Source organism: Anguilla rostrata, chromosome 4 (genome assembly GCF_018555375.3).
Source record: "Anguilla rostrata isolate EN2019 chromosome 4, ASM1855537v3, whole genome shotgun sequence".
In the NCBI taxonomy this organism is placed as follows: Eukaryota; Metazoa; Chordata; class Actinopteri; order Anguilliformes; family Anguillidae; genus Anguilla; species Anguilla rostrata.
Window position 1 is genome coordinate 13,514,303 of NC_057936.1, and position 18,840 is coordinate 13,533,142.

The 18,840-nt window shown below is 39.6% G+C and overlaps 2 protein-coding genes across 2 annotated transcripts; both read left to right on the forward strand.

Moving 5' to 3' along the window:
• The first annotated feature begins 3,828 nt into the window (after nucleotides 1-3,828).
• On the forward strand, nucleotides 3,829-4,602 carry LOC135254090 (E3 ubiquitin-protein ligase RNF182-like). The gene has a single exon (XM_064334042.1). The coding sequence runs from the start codon at nucleotides 3,829-3,831 to the stop codon at nucleotides 4,573-4,575; it is 747 nt and encodes a 248-aa protein (XP_064190112.1). The 3' UTR covers nucleotides 4,576-4,602.
• Nucleotides 4,603-9,793: 5,191 nt separating this feature from the next.
• rgs9bp (regulator of G protein signaling 9 binding protein) lies at nucleotides 9,794-17,617 on the forward strand. The gene is made up of 3 exons (XM_064330786.1): nucleotides 9,794-10,360; nucleotides 16,524-16,833; nucleotides 17,017-17,617. The coding sequence occupies exons 1-3, from the start codon at nucleotides 10,265-10,267 to the stop codon at nucleotides 17,373-17,375; spliced, it is 765 nt and encodes a 254-aa protein (XP_064186856.1). The 5' UTR covers nucleotides 9,794-10,264; the 3' UTR covers nucleotides 17,376-17,617.
• The last annotated feature ends 1,223 nt before the right edge of the window (nucleotides 17,618-18,840 follow it).

Genomic DNA, 18,840 nt, shown 5'->3' on the forward strand with positions numbered 1-18,840 from the left:
GTAAGGCCGCAAATTGCAAATGATTAAAAAGACACACACACACGCACATATGCACACGCACACACACACCTACATGGGCAGATAGATTCTATTTGCTGCTATATTTTACAGAGATTTGAAGGAAACTGAGAGAGTCTTATGGGCTTTTTTTTTTTGGCAGGTTGCTTCTGGAAGTACTGTGTCTAACAAAAAGGCGAGAGACTACTGGCACTGACTGCACCATCTCCCATAGCATTATAAGAGCTCTTCACAATAACATAGAAAAGCAGGGTTATCTCTGAGCTGCAAATGGTATGACTTTACATAATTAGCATGTAGTGGAATACTAAGGCTCTTTAACACATGTGTCAACTGTACAGGGTTTAAAAACCTAAGTTACAAAAAAATGCAATATATTGTAAAAATCTGAAAGCAATAAAATCAATAAATTTATTCGTTTCAGGTTAATCTTTTTACTATTAATGTTGCATTTGTTATTATAAGAAATGTGTCATGAAATAGAAAATGAACATTATATACATACATTGCTTGTGGGGATGCAACCTACATTATCTGTGCTCTTTTTGGGGTCTAACATGACTATGACTACGAGCCATAACACTGCAGTAGACGGAAAATCATTAATATCTTGTAACTATATTTTTAATGTAAATCTCAACAAAAAAAAACATTTCTGCTAATTCAGCACAAATTGCAGCAACTCCATTGTGTGCAGAGATGTCAAATTGCAGCAGAAAGAAGGAATCCTTTTCAAGGTTTCAAATATGCAGGCAACAAAAGGGGAAAAAATGAATGGATGAGCTGATTAAATAGTTGAGTGTACTGCAAAATATGCAATACAAAACATGATCCAGCTGTGGACATAACTGAGAACATTATTGCAAGACTACAGGCATGAAACATATCTCGTAAATAACTGTATGACTATATACAACCAACAAAACCCAATAAAATTGTATACATGTTCTTTATGCACATAGGTTTTAACACTTTGCATTAAGTATTAGACTAGAGGGTTATTTACGGATTTATACGGATAAATAGCTTTACATAACTGATTCACCTTTAAAGGCAATTTCACACCAAGTTTGATTCACATTTTTTGGGTTCATGTTGTGGTGCACTTTTTAGCAAAGGTCATTGAGTTCAATATTTTAGTTAGGAAGACTTTGTTTCAGACCAGCGAAATTCAATAAAACCTGAACTCATTTTCAGGCAAATTGACATTCATTTTGTTTATACACTTACTACACTCACTTTTATTGACATCAAATAACAAGGCTTTAGACACGGTCTGTTTGCTATCTGTTCAACCTTGATCAGAATTCTGTAAAGATATATATTCTAGGGCACCAACCCACTTGGGCTTCCTGTACGAATTGTCGGTGCTTTCACAAATTAACTGCATTAATTCATACATTTGTCTTACGTGGGAGTAATTATGAGTGTAACCATATTAATTTTCATAAATAAATGGCTCCATAAACTGCTGGTTCAAATCAGTCAAATGTTAACCTACTCCACTCCAGTCCATAACTGGCTGCAGGACTGTACAGGGAGGGAGGTACGTCAGCCAACGAGACATTCATGTCTTATCAGCGACCTCCTCATGTCATTCAGACACACAGTCCTGCCTGTAGAAGCAGCCGATTAACACCACATTGAATTTTGGACGAGAACACATGCCACACACATTTTGACAAAGGAGACTGCAGCGATGCTCATGCAAACCGGAGAGAAAACGAGGCACAATTTGTTTTTAAATGTTGACTTTTGTAATCCACTGGCATTATATTGATGTTTGTAGTCAACCACCTTTGTGCATAGGTGGTTGACAATGGCACCTGCTGTTGGCATATTTAATTAATTTCAATCTTAAACTGGACACCAGAGGGCATCAAAGTCATAGTTACCACATACAAATATAGCAGCCATGCAACGACATTCCTATCAGTGCCTCACAATCATCATGTTGATTAATCAAATGTATCACAGTCAGTGGAAGGGAAGCTATAGCAAAGGGGTGGGCTATCAGAAAACATATATCCTTCTGCTGCATTTAATCTTATTTGAATTAAGTTTGTATAGTGCTTTGCCTATATAACGATTCATTGGTATTAGCAGACTAACTATGTAATAAAAGTTTTAAGAACAATTTCCGAATATATCTCACAACCTTTTCTACATTTTAAGAATAATTTTCTATTTATTTCTTTGGAAATGAACTACATGCTTTATTTTGCCATAGAATCCCTGAAGTGCAATAGCATTGTACAGTAGTTCTACAGAAAAAATTAATTGAATCATTCCACTATTGAAAATGATTGAAAAAACTACAACAACACATTCGTTGTCCATATGGGTTGAAATGCTTGATATTACAAACACTCCAATTCATCAGCAATACACCCGAGGGCCTATGCCGAGGTAATTCAATGCTTATTTATGCTGTAGTGAGACCGAGGCAGTGCAGACACTGCTATCAATAGCCTGGAGAAGATGCAATGCAGGTGTCAAGTACCTTGATTAGATAGCCTTTCTGGTAAGACAGAAGAGTCACATTACTTTACCTGAGAACTGCGTGGTTCTCGCAGCCTTGGCATGCGCTACGAAAGGCTTTTAAAGGTTACCTGCACGATGGTCTCCAATGTATTAAAGCATATTGAATGACCATGATAAGGGAAGGGAAGAGATACTATGTGGAGGATAAGCAAAGGGAGTTTTTGACCGCTGTTCAGCCGAACAAAAACTAAGGAGATCCTGCAACTGTGAAGTTCTACAGTCTGCAGCAACATGAGCTGACAACGTTGCGCGAGTCATTATTGCCAACCCTGCCGTCTCTCTGTACACAGGACGGGACTACTACAGTATCATGAGGTAATTCCATTTGTCACTAATAGCAGAAAATCATAGTCCTGTCATGTAGTTCATAATTAATGCTGAGAAAGATTGTGTTCTACCTTTTACCTTAACATGTAAATCCTTAATGTCTGGCATCAGGGGCATTAATGTGAATTAAACTGTTTCAATCCATTTTGTTTCTAGATATTTTGTTCAGTATCTAGGATAAATAAAATGTTTTGTTTAGCCATTCCACAAATTGATTCTTCTGAATGAATAATTTCCTTTTAAAAGAATTGTTTTATTAATAGGCTTTGTTTTATTAATCTTTTTAAACCTTCTTCTGCAAAACAAAAATCGGGAAATGAAAATGAGTATTAATTAATAAAATTAAATACATTCAATTCAATAAAGAAGAATAATATGAAGAAAATAAAGAATAATGAACCAAAATGACTCAAAATGAAATAGACAGTGAAATCTGTTGGTTTGCTATTCTCCTGCAAATATTGCAGTGCTAGCCATAATGTTGACCTTCTTGAACAGGACAGGTTCTCAGTTTTTATTAAACAGCTATTACCTTCTGAGGAGAAAGAGGAACTAACCCCAAAAGATGAAGATCTCATTACAGGAAGCAAGCTTAGCAATGTCACCATTACCAGTGTGGCCAAAAAGTTGAGGCTTTAATGAGTGTAAGGACACACACATCGCAATGGACCCACCAGTAAATTCCAGATACACATGTCATGGGTCCGTTTGTTACCCTGTTGGTTTTCTGCTGATGTGGTCATCTTCTATTTCTCTCCATCTCATATGTTGTGTAAAAGGCAGCCACCCCTAAATCTGCCTGGACCCTGGCTATGTCATAAATGGTGACATCCTGGCAAAGAGGACATCCAGGAGGGTTCATTTCCCAGAAGCACCAATGTTGTTGCCACCCTTGACCCTGGACCTCAGGCGATGGTTGCTCAGTGAATAGAGAGAGAGATGGCGGGGCAGGTCCCGGAGGACACGTTGAGCAGCGTCTCCATGGAGGAGCTGGAGTGTAAGATCTGCTACCGCCTCTACAACCTGAGCGCCCGACGGCCAAAGGTCCTGGGGTGCTGCCACCGCCTCTGTGCCAAGTGCCTGTCCAAGATGGCAGGCCTGGTTGAGGAGCCACCGTACTCTGTGGCCTGTCCCTTCTGCCGCTATCCAACCTACCTGACAGGGGAGGTGGCGGCTGGCCTCCCTGATGACCACAACATCGTGAAGGCCCTGGCTCTACGGGGCCGAAGGAAACGCAACGCAAAATCTGCCGAACTCCTCCTCAGCCCTGGTGGTCTCAGGTCCGCAGTCAGTGCCTCCTCTTCCTCTACCTCCACCTCCTCCATCTCCTCTCCTCCGTCAAACTCCGCCTCCTTGCAAGGGACCTCCAACTGTCTGGTTGTCACCGTTGTTGAGGCCATTCAGGAGTCACCGGACCACCTCCACATCTCCCAGCCCGAAGATGCAGAGAGCCACCTGCCTGGTCCAGCGCCCTGGACAGTGTGGAAGTTCATCACCAGGACATGGTGGTTCTTAGCCCAGGCACTGGTTTGTTTCCTGGGGCTGCTGTATTTTGGCTCTCTTCCCCTGGGAATCTTCCTGCTCGTCATGAAGAAGACCTCATTGGGTATTTTCCTAGTCAGTTTGGTTCCCGCTAGTTTGCTGATGCTTGTGGTCTATGACGTTTGCCGCTGGTTTTGTCCATAATATTAATGCTGCAAACTCTCGAGTGGACAGCCGGTAACTAACACCAAATTCCATGACTTAATTTTTTTTGGATTTCTTTGCCACTGGAATACTGAAGTCTGAATTGGTGGAACATGCGTATGTCAAATTTAAAATCGTCTTTTGGTTTTTACATATTGTATATAATATGCACTTTATTGAGAAAAATCACTATACCTTCAATCACATTCCTCTCTTGATAACTAATAGAATGTTGTGCAAGACCTTGCAGTGTTTGAGATTACAAGTATGAAACACTCAGGATACCTGTTTATCTGCTCACATGTATATGGCAAAAGGACTCCACCTTTATTACAATTGGGGGTTGCATTTTAGATCAACTACAGTTTAAAGTATATTTAATGAAATATATTTTCATATTGAAAGTATAATTATTTAGAAAATGTATAAAATTGGTATTCACATTAATCTGGTTTATTAAATGCAGCTGTTGAAAACATTGACATAATAACCTGCACTACTGCACCAATTGCACTATTGCATTACTAATTCTGGCTGTGACAGCACATAGAATAAAATATAAGAAAATATACTACAGAAGAACAAAGAGGTATATTACTAATTGCAGCTCAATTTGTTGACTTGCACAACAGAAGGTAAAAATGAGTAGCAAAAGTTGACATCAAAAAGTTGCTTTGTTTTATAAAGCAACACTACTACAAATTAGATTAGCAATAATGATTTTAAATGAGAAAAGGTGTGATGATTAATCACAGATAGTCAAAAATATTTTCAGAGTATGTTTTTAAATATCAATCATTTCAAGTACATATTTTGGGAACATTCATTTTGGTTTGCTTTTAAACTCCAATCATGTTTTATTTGTGAAAAAATGTGATATTTTTTGTTAACATCACATGAATATCCAACTAAAAACAACCATTCCACTTTTATTTGCACTTAAATTTCTTTATGTAAATTGGGGAAGATTTAAGGAACGTGTGTTTTCTCTATTTGCTTTATTTTAAAAATACTGATCCAGGAACTAGCCTGGCACAAGCCAAAACATATGGTTTCACATACATATGGTATATTTGATCTTTGTGGCACCTCACTTGTATAATAGAAACCACATCATTGACATAACAGAATTGACAGTGTATCTGAGTGTTATGTCCACATATTATAAGCTTACATTTAATGTTGAGCAAGGGTTGTAACGGCATTTTGCAATGACAGTTCATTATCTCAATAAAACCAGGAAACATGATATTTGTAAGGAGTCCAAAATAAATAAGACTGCAAAGTAGAGAGTAACACTTAACAAATAAAACCAGGTCTTGTTGGTGAGCCTGCTGTTCTCCTGAAGGAACCATCACAGGAAAGAACCTGCAATGCTTCCTATGTAGTCAAAAACAGACTCCTTTCTGACTTTATTCATGAGGTATGAGGTCATCCCCAAACTGAAACAGGGTGGAGATACAGTGAGGACAACTAATGTGAAGGGGAAGGTGGGGAGTATATCAGGGAGTTGGAAAGTCCAGGGGTCAGAAAGCAAAACTCCAAACCTGCTATGTGTTTTTTCCAGCCATGTAGTCAGCCAGCTGATCTTACTAATTAGTTCTACCTCCTGGCTGAAGAATTGTGCTAATTAGCAAATCCGGGTGTTAAAACAAAATACAGGAGATGACTTTTACTTTCTGAACCTGGATTTTCCACCTTTGACTTGTAGTCAACAGGGCATATAAGAATGTGCAGAGTTCTTAATTAATCAGTAAGGGTGGGTTGGGGTGTATACATGGGGATTACGAAAGGTGGAGAAGCAGAGAACAGGAGCCTGAAGTGTTGTGTGTGGGATTCAGCTTAAAGGTGGATATGTATGCTCTGCAATAGAGAGACTCATCAGGGCTCCAGTGACCCAGTGGGGAAAAGTGAAAAGGTGGAAGCAAGTAAAACTGCTGTGTTTCTTTGTTTTACGGCCGTTGGTAACAAATATAATGATAATATATTTCATATAACTATTAAAATGAGCAAGCGCATTTTGCTGTGTCATTGTTGTGTTTGGTGTGCTGGGTGGACACCTCTGAAACAAAAGACAAACAGCATTAGTGAACCGGGAGTGAGGAAGCCCACAGGCTCTGATATGACCAGGAGAGTCTGCTTCAAGTTACACCGTGGAAAGCCATGAATATTTCAAAAAGCTCAATGCTTTGTTATGCTGAGAGTCCTCTCACCACAGAGAATGTCTTAGCAGTTCACAGATACTTGGTTATGCCATTTCTTGGATCTCCTGAAAAAACTTTTGGGCAGAGAGCTCAGCTGAACCCACTAGAGTTATAAATACCCAAGAGGAAAACAAAACATTCAAACCGATGTTGAATCAGTAAGATCTAACATACATGACTATGTCCAGAAATAACATAGCTACTGTAGCCTGTGGTTGTAGAACAAGTGAAGATAAAGTATGTGTTGTGTGCTTACTATATCCAACAAAGTACTTTTTCTTTATTTCCCATCTGTTGAAAGTGACTTTGACTGTCCTGACACAGCAGCTATTAAGATTTTTTGGCCAAACGGTTCATTAACAGGCGAGACTTCGTTCCAAGCCAAGCTTTCAACACTGCATGCCACTGAGGACTGCCGCAGTGGACATTTCATTTACCACTATTTTCTTCTTTTTGTGCTCACTACAATGGAAATCTGTCGCTGCTTTATTTTGAAGAAAAGCCAGCTTGTTAAAGATTCAGGAGAACTGGAGCGTGGCCTTACTGGGCTCTACATATACTGGAACGCACTGAGGAGCTGACAGCCAGGACAAGAGACAGGCCTAATATAATAAACATGCCCCCTCCTCACACCACACCAACATTGTTAGTAGGTCTGCCTCTGGTCCTGGCCCATTATTCCTTAGTATAAAAAAGGGAGAGGTTGGGGTGGGTATTTTGGTCACTGCACTGGACAGCTGAAGTAGTATCCCCAGTTGTAGGACATGCTGGAGTGTCCTGGCCGAATTACCTCATCCAGAAGGGCAGGTGGCAGGTTGGAAGGGACCCTCTTGGTAAAAGTACGTGGAGTTGTAATTTTACTGAACTGTGTGCAGGGAATTTCTGTCAATAAAAATGGTCAGCAGCAGAGGGCACTGTTAGCTTCTCTTGTGAACCTGCTGTAAAAAATAATTTCTCTTTTTTATTATTTATTAGGTAATATACACAAATACAACATGTTGATATTTTCAATGTTATAATTAATAACACATCCCTGTCAGGCATTGGTAGCCAGTGAGAGATTTAGTATGCTGATATATATATATATATATATATATATATATATCAGCATACTAAATCTCTCACTGGCTACCAATGCCTGACAATCCCAGAAGCCAAGCTTTATCTACAGAACTTCACGGTTGGGGTGAGGTCGCTGTTTTTGGTTAAAACTGATGAAACCTTTCTTCTTCCTCCATCTCCCAAACAAATGAGTCTTATGGTTACATTGTTACGCATGCTGACATCAATTTAAGAAGCACCTTCAGGATGGGTGAATGCTCCTGACAGGCAGTTGGAACCTAAAGATCATGCTGAAAACCCCAACCAGCTGATATTAAGATTATTTCCATGCTCTCCACGATAGCTTCAGCTGTACTCCGTAAATAACATAGGATTAAGAGAGGGTGGCACATCAGAATCCATTCTAATGAACAGACAGCACTGGGTTCATGGATGTTCTATTTATACATCGCATAGAGTAGCGTGTATAGCGAGTGCCGGGAATGTCAGCCTGTTAGATCCCAGCCTGTGGCTCCACTGGTGAAATGCAAGGCAATCTGCCAGGAACATTTTAAGGATTATTTTAGGCTGCCCCTAATCTGAGGTGACCTAACTCAGACGGTGTCTATGTATGCCTGAGTCTGTCTTCCAGTGCAGCAAAGCAGGGCTTTGTATGCCACCCAAAATGTATTGAGTTACATTTGTTACTCCAGCAGAAAAAACCAAAATACATTTTTGATTTGGGAAACCGGTTTTGGGACCGGAAAGAAACACAATAAATCTTTTTAGAAATTATGTATATTTCAATGAATACTAATTAGGACCAACCTAAAAAGTCAGCAATTTTTGTCTAGCACCAAAACATCGATCCAACTTCAATGCTCATTTCTGGCAGTTGGTTCAAGATCAAACTATTAGAATTCTGACAAATTTTCACCGAATGCTTGGCAAACAGTCAAATACAATTTTATCAATTTAAAGTACCAAATTGTTAGTCAGTTGTTTAAAGCGTTTATTCAAATGATGATCAATTCATTATGCTTACCCTAGGCAGCAAATAACTGTTGTAAAATCCATTGCTGCTCCAAGCCTTGTTCTGTCCTGATTTGACCTGGAAAGGTGTCAATTGAAGTATTTACTTTTGTGAGGTGGTGAAAACTGACTGTAGCTTGCTGAATAATAGTTGGCTAGTATAACTCCTCAAAATGTATGCTTATTGACCCATTCTTTTCTTAATCCGGAGCCCTTTTAAACCATTAACCAATAATTTGGCACCTTTCTCTTTCTTAAATCTTGAGGTTGAACCCTGATACGTATGTAGTTTATCAGGATTTCATATTATCTGCACTAAACTAATCTCCTAAAACAAGTAAAACCTGTTTTTCAAGCTGTCAGCTGCTGCCATTTCTGCACCCCATTGAGCATGTGCATCCCAAAACCAGTTTCCCAAGTTAATTTCTTATCGCCAAGCCTTTCCGGTGATGCGTCTCCTACACATTCTCTGGGTTTTTCCTGGTTCACAATGAGGCAGAGGCAGGACCTTAATCGTGATCAAGTGATAATAATTTACCACATCTTGTTAGTAATGTGAATTATACTTTTAACAAACAGTGATGATCAGATGACTGTATTGTCATTTCACCTGCCCTCTTCATTCTCCTCATCGCAAACTTTCTTTCTAAAAAATTGGTTTTTCGATGATTCACTCAGTGAGAATGTGGTCAGAACCCCAGTAGGATGCCAGAGCGCTTGGTGTAAGCACAAGAGTGGACATGAGCCGCAGCATCTCCAAGGAAACGGCAAAGCATTATGTCACAACCCAGGCTCGTTACCCATTGCAGCAGCTGGAGGCTAGAGGTTGGAAAGAGCTCAGTAATGCATAAGCCACGCCTCCCTCCCCCATCACTCGGGAAAGTGATGTCTCGGAGAAGCCGACGCGCTCCCACACAATGGGGGGGGGGGGGTGATAGCCCCCACGGCAGCGGTTAATACGATTAGCCGCGCAGGCTGGCCTGCGTCAGTGCACGGGGGTCAATCGTGCGGATTAGCTCGCCAGCTCAATGCCTAGACAGCAGCAGCATTCACTTTAATTTGTTTTGCTTGGTTTTTTTTAAGCACCTGCCATTTTTTGAGAAGATTAACGAGTCTGGCTCAAATTCTGAAGCACATCCCATTGCTTTTTTAAAAATTTTTTATCTGTTCCTGTGGAAAACTTCCCCCACAGCTGGGAAGGCCCACAAAGGCAATTGTTCACCTGGGGTCCATCTAGCGCACCTGGAAATGGGATTTCCTCCATTCCACCCTCGGCACCTGGATTGATCTACCCCTGGACGACGCCTCTTGCCCCCCTCTCTCACGGCGTAGCCCCCTCCACCCCTTCCCTGGAGCCCACTCCATCGCTGCGACTGGGTTGAGGGCTTCTTGTACCCCTGAAAGGAGCCTCCATGCCACTCTTAAACAACAAGGTGGCCAACGATGAGAACATCGGCTTATCCAAACCTGTGAACGAGGCAAAGACCCTTGTAGATGCACTCAGCAAGGTAAGAGCAGCTAAATGTAAATAGATTGCAGTGCATGGGGGTGTGGTCTTTTAAAGGGCACAGATTCTTTCTAAACTTCCAAAATCTTTTGAGTGACTCAAAAAGCAAAGCTTTAATCAGGGCGAACACTGCATATCCTTTAATGGTGTCCAATGTCAAGTAAATGCACAAGGATTAATCTACATATATGTTCAATACATGAAGGGGATATATGATGATTTTATTGGAAGAAAGATGAGACAGTTCATGAGTGATCAAAATACAGATTTTTTTTTCTTTAAGATAGAATTATTGCTGACTTATGATTACTGTTTATATCTATCTCAACAAATGTGGTGTAAATGCATTGCAACCCATTTGAAAGGACAAGAAGGATTGTTCTACCAATACTGCACCCAGTGCCAGCCCTAGCCTCTCAGGAGCCCTAAGCAAAATGTGAAAATTATAAATAATATATATTTTTTAGAATAATTAGAGGTGGTAGCGGCAGTGTAGCATAATGGGTAAAGAATCAATCAATCAATTTAAATCCATTTTTATTTGTATAGCGCTTTTAACAAAGGAGCTTTGTCACAAAGCAGCTTTACAGAGAACCGGCCCCCAAAGAGTAAGCCTAGGGCAACAGTGGCAAGGAAAAACTCCCTGACTGATAGCAGGAAGAAACCTTGAGCAGAACTCAGGAACTGTTCTTATAACCTAAAGGTCACAGGTTCGATTCCTGGGGAGGATGCTGCCGTTGTACCCTTGAGTAAGGTACTTAACCTGCATTGCTTCAGGATATATCCAGCTGTATAATTGGATATAATGTATATGCTATGTAAAAAGTTGTGTAAGTCGCTGTGGATAAGAGCGTCTGCTAAATGCCTGTAATGTAATGTAATGGTTGCGGCCCCCTAAGCAGCTACTAATGTAGCTTATTGGGTTGGACCGTGTTCTACTGTACCACAAAAAGATAATGCATCTAATTTAGGGGGAACAAAAGGGGCTAATTTCACAAGTTTCCATATTACCCTGCAGATCACCTCAGACAATGAACCATAGCAAACTGTTGTTTCATGGTACTGCACAGCAAGCTGGTGGCTTATAAAAAGAAGTGACACTTGTATGAGCGCCTGAACAATCACAAGGTCCTCTATGCTATCTTAAGAGAAAAATTAGTCCATAGTTGAGTTTCCTGGCGTTAGGCAGTTTCACTGCTTTACACCTCGCTCCTGTTCCTCCCTGCACTTGTATCCATGCACCAGGATGTCAAGCACATCCACGTGACAAGCCAGATGAAAGAAACGGGTTTTTCCCTGTGGGTGAAAAAGCACTTTCCATCAGTTGATTGTGCCCATTGTTCAATGCTTCTATAGCAAACGGCAACGTACCAAGAATGCTACAATTTAAATGCACTCATTCAAAACAACAGCCACGCTTATGTGAATCAAAGGGAGAATCCTTTTTGGTTCTGACCTATCAGTCATAGTGCTTGCATAAGGAGAGTAATCTGATCATGATTTTAGTGTTATACAACGTAACCCATGCAGTGTCGTGCAGTTATTATTGGGGAAAGTACTTTGTGCACGGCTGGTGAAAGACTAGTTTTCTGAGATTACTTAATGTGAAAGGTCAATGTGATGTCTCCTTCCATATAGACCAGGGGCACTAAAAGGATTTAGACATTATCTGACAGCTATTGAAAATTGGTCAATTAACCAGACCTTTTTTTGATTTATCTCTAAAACTCATACCCACATTTACCATTTTCTGCAAATCACTAAAAATGTCAAAACATTTATATAACCAAAGTACATCTGTGACTAGTTCTCTACATTTCATATGCAAGCTTTATATGTTGGGCAACACAAGGACATGGGACACTTCCATGGTCTCAACCTAAAACACAGCTCTACTACATAAAGCAGGCATAATATTATGGAGATGGGTATTAAGAAGCTTGTGGGAAGCTTTATGGTGCAAACAAAATTAGATTTCAGTCAATACATTATAATATTGACAGAATACCACAAAAATCCTTTAGATAACTGTGGCAAAGATTATAATGCACTACATATAAAAACATTATTTTCAATGGATCATACTGTTTTGACAAAAAAACATGTGCCTTCATTGAGCAGATGTTTTGTGAACAATACTCATCCATATTGCAATGCCAGTACATTTCAGCTTTTGCATACAAAAATGAGCAGATAAAAAAACAAAAAAACATGTCCAAAGCAGAACATGCTGCGTAGTTTAATATTAAAAAGTCAGAATGCCGAGAATAATAAACAACTTAAAACAAGGTGTGATATTGTGTTCAGGTGTTAAGCCGTTTAGGATGTATTAAACATATAAGAAACTGGAACTGGTTAATATTGACATTTGGAGTCAACAATAATTTTTAAAAATTGGATCAAATTAAGTTCACTATATAGGGTTACTAATGTTATATTTCTGATCAGGCAATACTGCCCAGAACTTAAGCGTGTGACTTTCGGCAGCTAGTTTATTTTCATGGCATATTGCAATGTCAAGTCAGAGAAAACTGTTACAGCTCTATTATAAGACACTGGTTTCCTTTTCACCATGCTTACAAGCCTGAAATGGAAGAGGGACAGCCGCCCAAAGCCCTGGAGCTTATCTATGAATAGAGCTTTAATGCAGCGCAGCTTATTAACAATAACTGCCACATGAATCATGCACCAGAACATACACATAAAGCCAGGCCCCAAGAAGTAAATAGAAAAATGTGTGATGATCCAAATGATCTGTTGTGTTCATCATTAACAGCCGTAGTTATTTTCTTGTGCTTTTCCCATATTAAGTACATAAGTACATGTGTGTCAAGACATAAGGAACATATATTGTATTACATTTCACATAAATGGTGGAATGTTTTACATGAACAGCCATCCCAAACAAAATACCTTTGTACCTTTGCTATAGACATCCCCTGAAAGGCATTGCTGTACAGTTTCCGGAATGTTTTTATTTTTATTTTTATAATACTCATTGTTACATTAAAGTTTCAACTTGTTACTCATATACAAACTCTTTAGAGTTTCTCAGAGAAATACCTTGAATGTACATTAAAATTGCTGTAGTAAGAAGACGATGGACCACATTGGTATCCTAGTTGATTGGTAGAGTAACAACTTAATTATTGCTATAAAAACTCTTATTGCTGTAGTATTAGCTCCATCTCTGGTGATAGTCAGATTTTTTCCTATTGTGGCTAGGCGCACTACAGCCTATGGAAACACACCAACAATACTACCTTGGGAATTGTGCCCAAGGAAATGATCTCATAAAGAGAACACAAAATTCCCCATACAGGTACAATATTATAAAGGAGCAGAGACATGGATTTCAGATAAACAAATTCTATTTATTTAGCTTCACATAAAATCATTTTACACAGCAACCACCATCTTGACCAAGTTTATAATACCACAATATTACAGGTAAATACAATAATCGCTGCAAAGAAGCAGTTAAAAGAACAATTGCCTATACCTCCAACATGGGGAAGTATTAAGGCATATCAACAGGGGAAGAGTAGAGCTTCTTACCACACCACGCGTACTCGTGCCCAGATACGACACACTCTGCAACAAAGTGACAAGTGTTCAGTGCACAATATATCACTGCATATACAGCACGATTCACTCCAGAAGCTCCCACTAATCAGGAAGTAGCCTACTGTACACACTAAAGTTTAAACGATAAAATGGCCAGTTGGTTCATCACAAACAAAAGAAAAGAATAGGCATTACAGTGAAAAGAATAAGAGTAGTTATTCAAAGTAACTAAGTTCTAACAAGTTGAGCAGAAAACTAGAAAGGAAGTTCATGCACCTCCCCAGTTACCTGGCTATATATAGCTGGTGAACAAGCAACTGGTAAAATTACTTTTAAATAATTGCCACAGGCTATATATGGGGCTTGACTGAAGTTGTTTATTGACAAAAAAAACAAAATCCGAGTTCACTCGGTTACACTATCAGAATCAGAACATCACTGAGATATCGGAGCTATTCATTATCTCTCACTTAACTCAATCCGAAGGGTCCAGAGAGCAAAGTGCAGCGAGAGTGTCTTTCTACTGTTATTTACTCTTTTATGAGACTAACCCTGAGACAAAAATAACTATCATAACTTCAGGGCAAAAATGTATTCTCCGAGCATATATAATGGCATGTACTATAAATAAAATATGTTTGTAAATAATAAAAACTAGGTGAAGTTTGTGGATGAAGTAACCTTCTGAAAGTTGTTTCCCTGAGCTCGTTTTGAAATACTTTTTGTAAATTTCAAAACTACTTTTCATGTTCCAAATGTATTTTTAAGTGAAATGGAAACCCCGTGTGATCCTAGTAAAATCTATGCTTAGTTACGCACCTTATCTTGGCATTTCTATGTTTCTTGTGACAATGTTATTGTGTCAGGATCAACACAGACACATTGCATGTATGAGTACACCGCGTTTACTATTGACACAATTTCTTTAGAGCAAAATTTAGAAAAATTGTTTGGGCACATTCATCAACAGAAGCTAGATTAACCTTCTGAAGCATAAATTGCATTGTGTTGTGTCTGTCAGTTAAGATGGCCTTTGAACAGACATTGTTGTCTAGTTGCTTAACAGCCGTGGTCACATTGGATAACATCCTGACTTTTTAATCAGCAAAGATTTTATCTAATATGCTCTTGTTCCCCTGAGAAAATAGATGATGTTTTAGGTCCTGATAAATTGGACACTTTGGTTTTCAATTCTCAGAACAAACTCCAAGGCTCACGTCATTGCGTTGTGTTTACTGGTTTACCGTGATCCTTCATGTTTAGATATCCACTGTGAATGCTCTATTGTCAAAAAGCCCCATAGTCAAACATGGCAGCCTAACCAATTAATAAGCATGGGAATTGGACATGCCCCGCCCTGGTGCAACATTTATTAATATGATTTTAATTACCTTTACCGTTTCTAGGATAATGAATTCAATATCCTTTTCTGGGATAATTAATGGAATTTCTCTGGGCCAGTTTTGTACTTGCAACCTTTCTTTGTACATCTGTTCACATGTATGCTGTAATTTGATAGAAACTCCTCACTGAGAACTTCAATGTGTACAACACAAACATATTTTACATAAACAAGAGTCAGACAGAGTAGCATTTAGCTGCGGGTCTCCCCTCTGATAGTGTCACTGTACACAACGCAACATATCCAACTACATTTCTGTTTGAAGCACATGTAGAAACATCTTCTATTTGCTCTGATTCCATGTAGATGTTTTTCTGTGTTTTAGCTTATTCACTATACAAGCTCAACATTTCACTTACTATAATGGTGTAATGATGAATTACAGCCATTTCAGGATGACTGCAAGCAGTGCTTGAAATGGAAAAAATAAGTGCTGGTACTCGTATGAATAAAATGTAGAAGACCTGGTCCATTCTGAAACTTCCCATTTTTTAGCCAAGCTAACATGTTGAAAAGGGTCTCATTGCAGCTACCAGAATTTACAGAAATACAGCTGGGGCAAGAAGGTATCAACATTGGCACAGGAAAGAGGAATATGGTAGGATGGCAGTGCATGAGACTCCAGAACATATGTATTGACAACTTGTGTCACCCATTGACTTTCCCTGGGCTAGTGAAAAACATTCTTGAGGGAATTTTTTTTACTGATGTCGTATTTTCAATACTTAAGCACCATTGACTTACACTGAAATGGGTGGCTGAAAGACCTTTACTGGAGCCAACTCTGTTGGCGCTAGAGAGCAACAAGACCTGGAAGTCAGATTAAAAAACGAAGCCCGGCCTTGACCTCTTCGTCTGGAACTACGTAAGATAAAAAGTTTGGGAAATGTAGTCTGAGAAATAAAGTCTATTTATATGACATGACAATGGGTGAGCTCACTTGAATTTAGTCTTATTGACTACAATACAGTGACTCTTGTGAGAATGAGAATCTCCTGAGCACACAAACACTGCATACTTAGAGCTTATGAGAAATAGCAGAATGCTAGCAAAAGTGCTGGTGCTGGTACTCATATGAGCAAAACGTTGTAGTCTTTGTATGGTATACAGGTCTGTTCTGGCCCACTTGAAGCACTGAGTCCAGAAATCCATGAACCCAACCTTCTGGTGTTATCTGTGCCCCTGTGTCTGCCAGGTGGTGGCGTGCTACCGGCACCTGGCCTCCTGCGTGGGGGGGTGCACGGACGGCGTACACCTACGGGACGAACTGCGCCGAACACGGGAGCGAGCACAGGAGCTGGCTCTGGCCAATCGGCAGCGCCTGACCACCAGCCTGCGGGACAGGACCCTGCCCAAGGAAGAGCGGCAGGAGATGGAATACCTGTGGGTGGCCTTCTCCTCCAGCCTGGAGCTCCTCCATGCCGACATGTGCAAAGTCTTTGAAATGGGCCAAAGCTTCTCTCTGTCCAACAAGACCACCGCCTTTGTGCAAACCGGCATTCAAGGTAGGAGTCAGGCAGTCAATCTGAATTTTTCACATTTTTCACTCATACTGTAGGTGTAGCCCTTTCAACTGAAATTTTGCTTGCTTCCAATTGATAACCATCCCAAAGGAGCTTTCCCCATTGGGTAAAAGGAAAATAGTTATTGACAACATAAGATTATACAAATTCCTTTCCAATTTTCAGGGAAGACTACAGAGGTGGCTGCCCGGGCCTTGAGCCTGCCAGACCTGAACCACGATGAGACACCGCCTAGTGTGGAGCGGCTGGAGCAGAGTGCTCTGGAGGTGGAGATTGCCCGAGTGGACCAGATGATTGAGGACATGGAGCTGAAGGTTAATGTGCTGCGCTGGACGGTGGAGGCCCGGGGGCCACAGTACGCTGACCCCGTCAGTACTGACAGTGCCTCTCTGGCCCTACTCGCCATGGACGAGCAAGAGCCGGACCGTTGCTGTGACCGAAGCCAAATCTTTGTGATCATGATGCTGTGTGGGGTAGCCACCCTGGCTATTGTGTTGTCTGTCTGCGTAGTTTTCTTAGCTTGAGCCTTCCTCGAAAACTACTTGGTCTCACTTTTATCTGTTGGAGTCAAAGTTCACCACAGCAGTTTCTGAGCAACTGCAGGGATGACAATGTGCTTGTTTTTACTCTTCCATTTTGGATCAAGATGGGTTCTTACCTGATGTTTGGGAGCTACAGACTGAGGTTGTTGTGACAGCAAGACATGAATATTTTACTGTCTGAAAATTATTTCAAGGACACAGCTGTTTAGAAGGCCCAAACAAAATATGTGGTGAAAGTTTAACAATGAAACAATGCTTGTATCGATTCTTTTTCACATTAATTATAAATATCTCACTACATTTAACATCTCACAAAAATTGATAAAACAAACATTATGTCTGTATACATGCATGACTGCACAGAATACAGTAGCTTTGGCTTAGTCAGATTAAAGTTAGTTTGAAAATTGTAACAACAACTCTATGGCATTGACTGTTAAAAAATCAGCGTAAGTAAAAAAATCTCCTAACCAGCACATCATATATGATTCTGTCACTTTGTATTATGGTAATTGTGATTTTAATTCCTTTAAACATGTTGCAGTTCTCAATGTTTTTGTTTAAAATGACCACATTCTGTGAACATAGAAAATAAGCTGCTATTACTTCCAGAGTTTTTCTTTTTCTTCACGGCAGTGTTTATAGTTCCCCTTGCAATGTGAACACTGTGTCTGTAGCGACAGAGCTGAATCATATATGAGGAGAGATATAACTAGTTACTGGCAGTTTAGAAAAGAAGGAATTTACAGTTGATGCCAGCATGATTTGAGCATTTGCCATCTGAAACTTAATTTCTCTGATACCTCTGTTGAACCACCTTTGTTCTTAATCATTAATGTGCTGTATAGTCTTGAAACTGCCAGTCAAAACACACCTAATATTCTCCAACAACTACAATCTGACGGATGCATGAAACTGAGGCCTCATTACCAAGTTCCACTGTGGTTGTTTCCCACCAGTTCCACCAGGGTTTCCTTGTTTGGCACTATGGCTAGAAGTAGTATTGGAGAAGACTCATAATGCTGAATAAAAATATGTTATATGTATAATATTAAAAGCTGCTGTCAAGGAATGATTACACAAGACTGCCAACATGGCAGAAGGATGCTGGATTATTTATTTTAATTATTTTAAAAAAAGAGACAATCTTGGTTGTCAGAATTAAGGTATCAGTCTGTATTATGGCCGAAAATATGTATATCTTTTTTCCTTTATTCATTCTGAATCTTTGTTATATACTGGTTTATTTAAAATATATATGGCACTGTGGATTTCTTCAAAAAAAGAAAAAGAAAAAGAAAACAAAGGTTGTGCTGAGAAATACTAATCGAATCATCAATAAAACACTTCAACCTTTAATGAAAGGTTGTTTTCTATCTCAGCTAAATAATATTAGCATGTGAGCATGTCAATAATTGATTTTCAATACCCATGTAATTTAGTGACA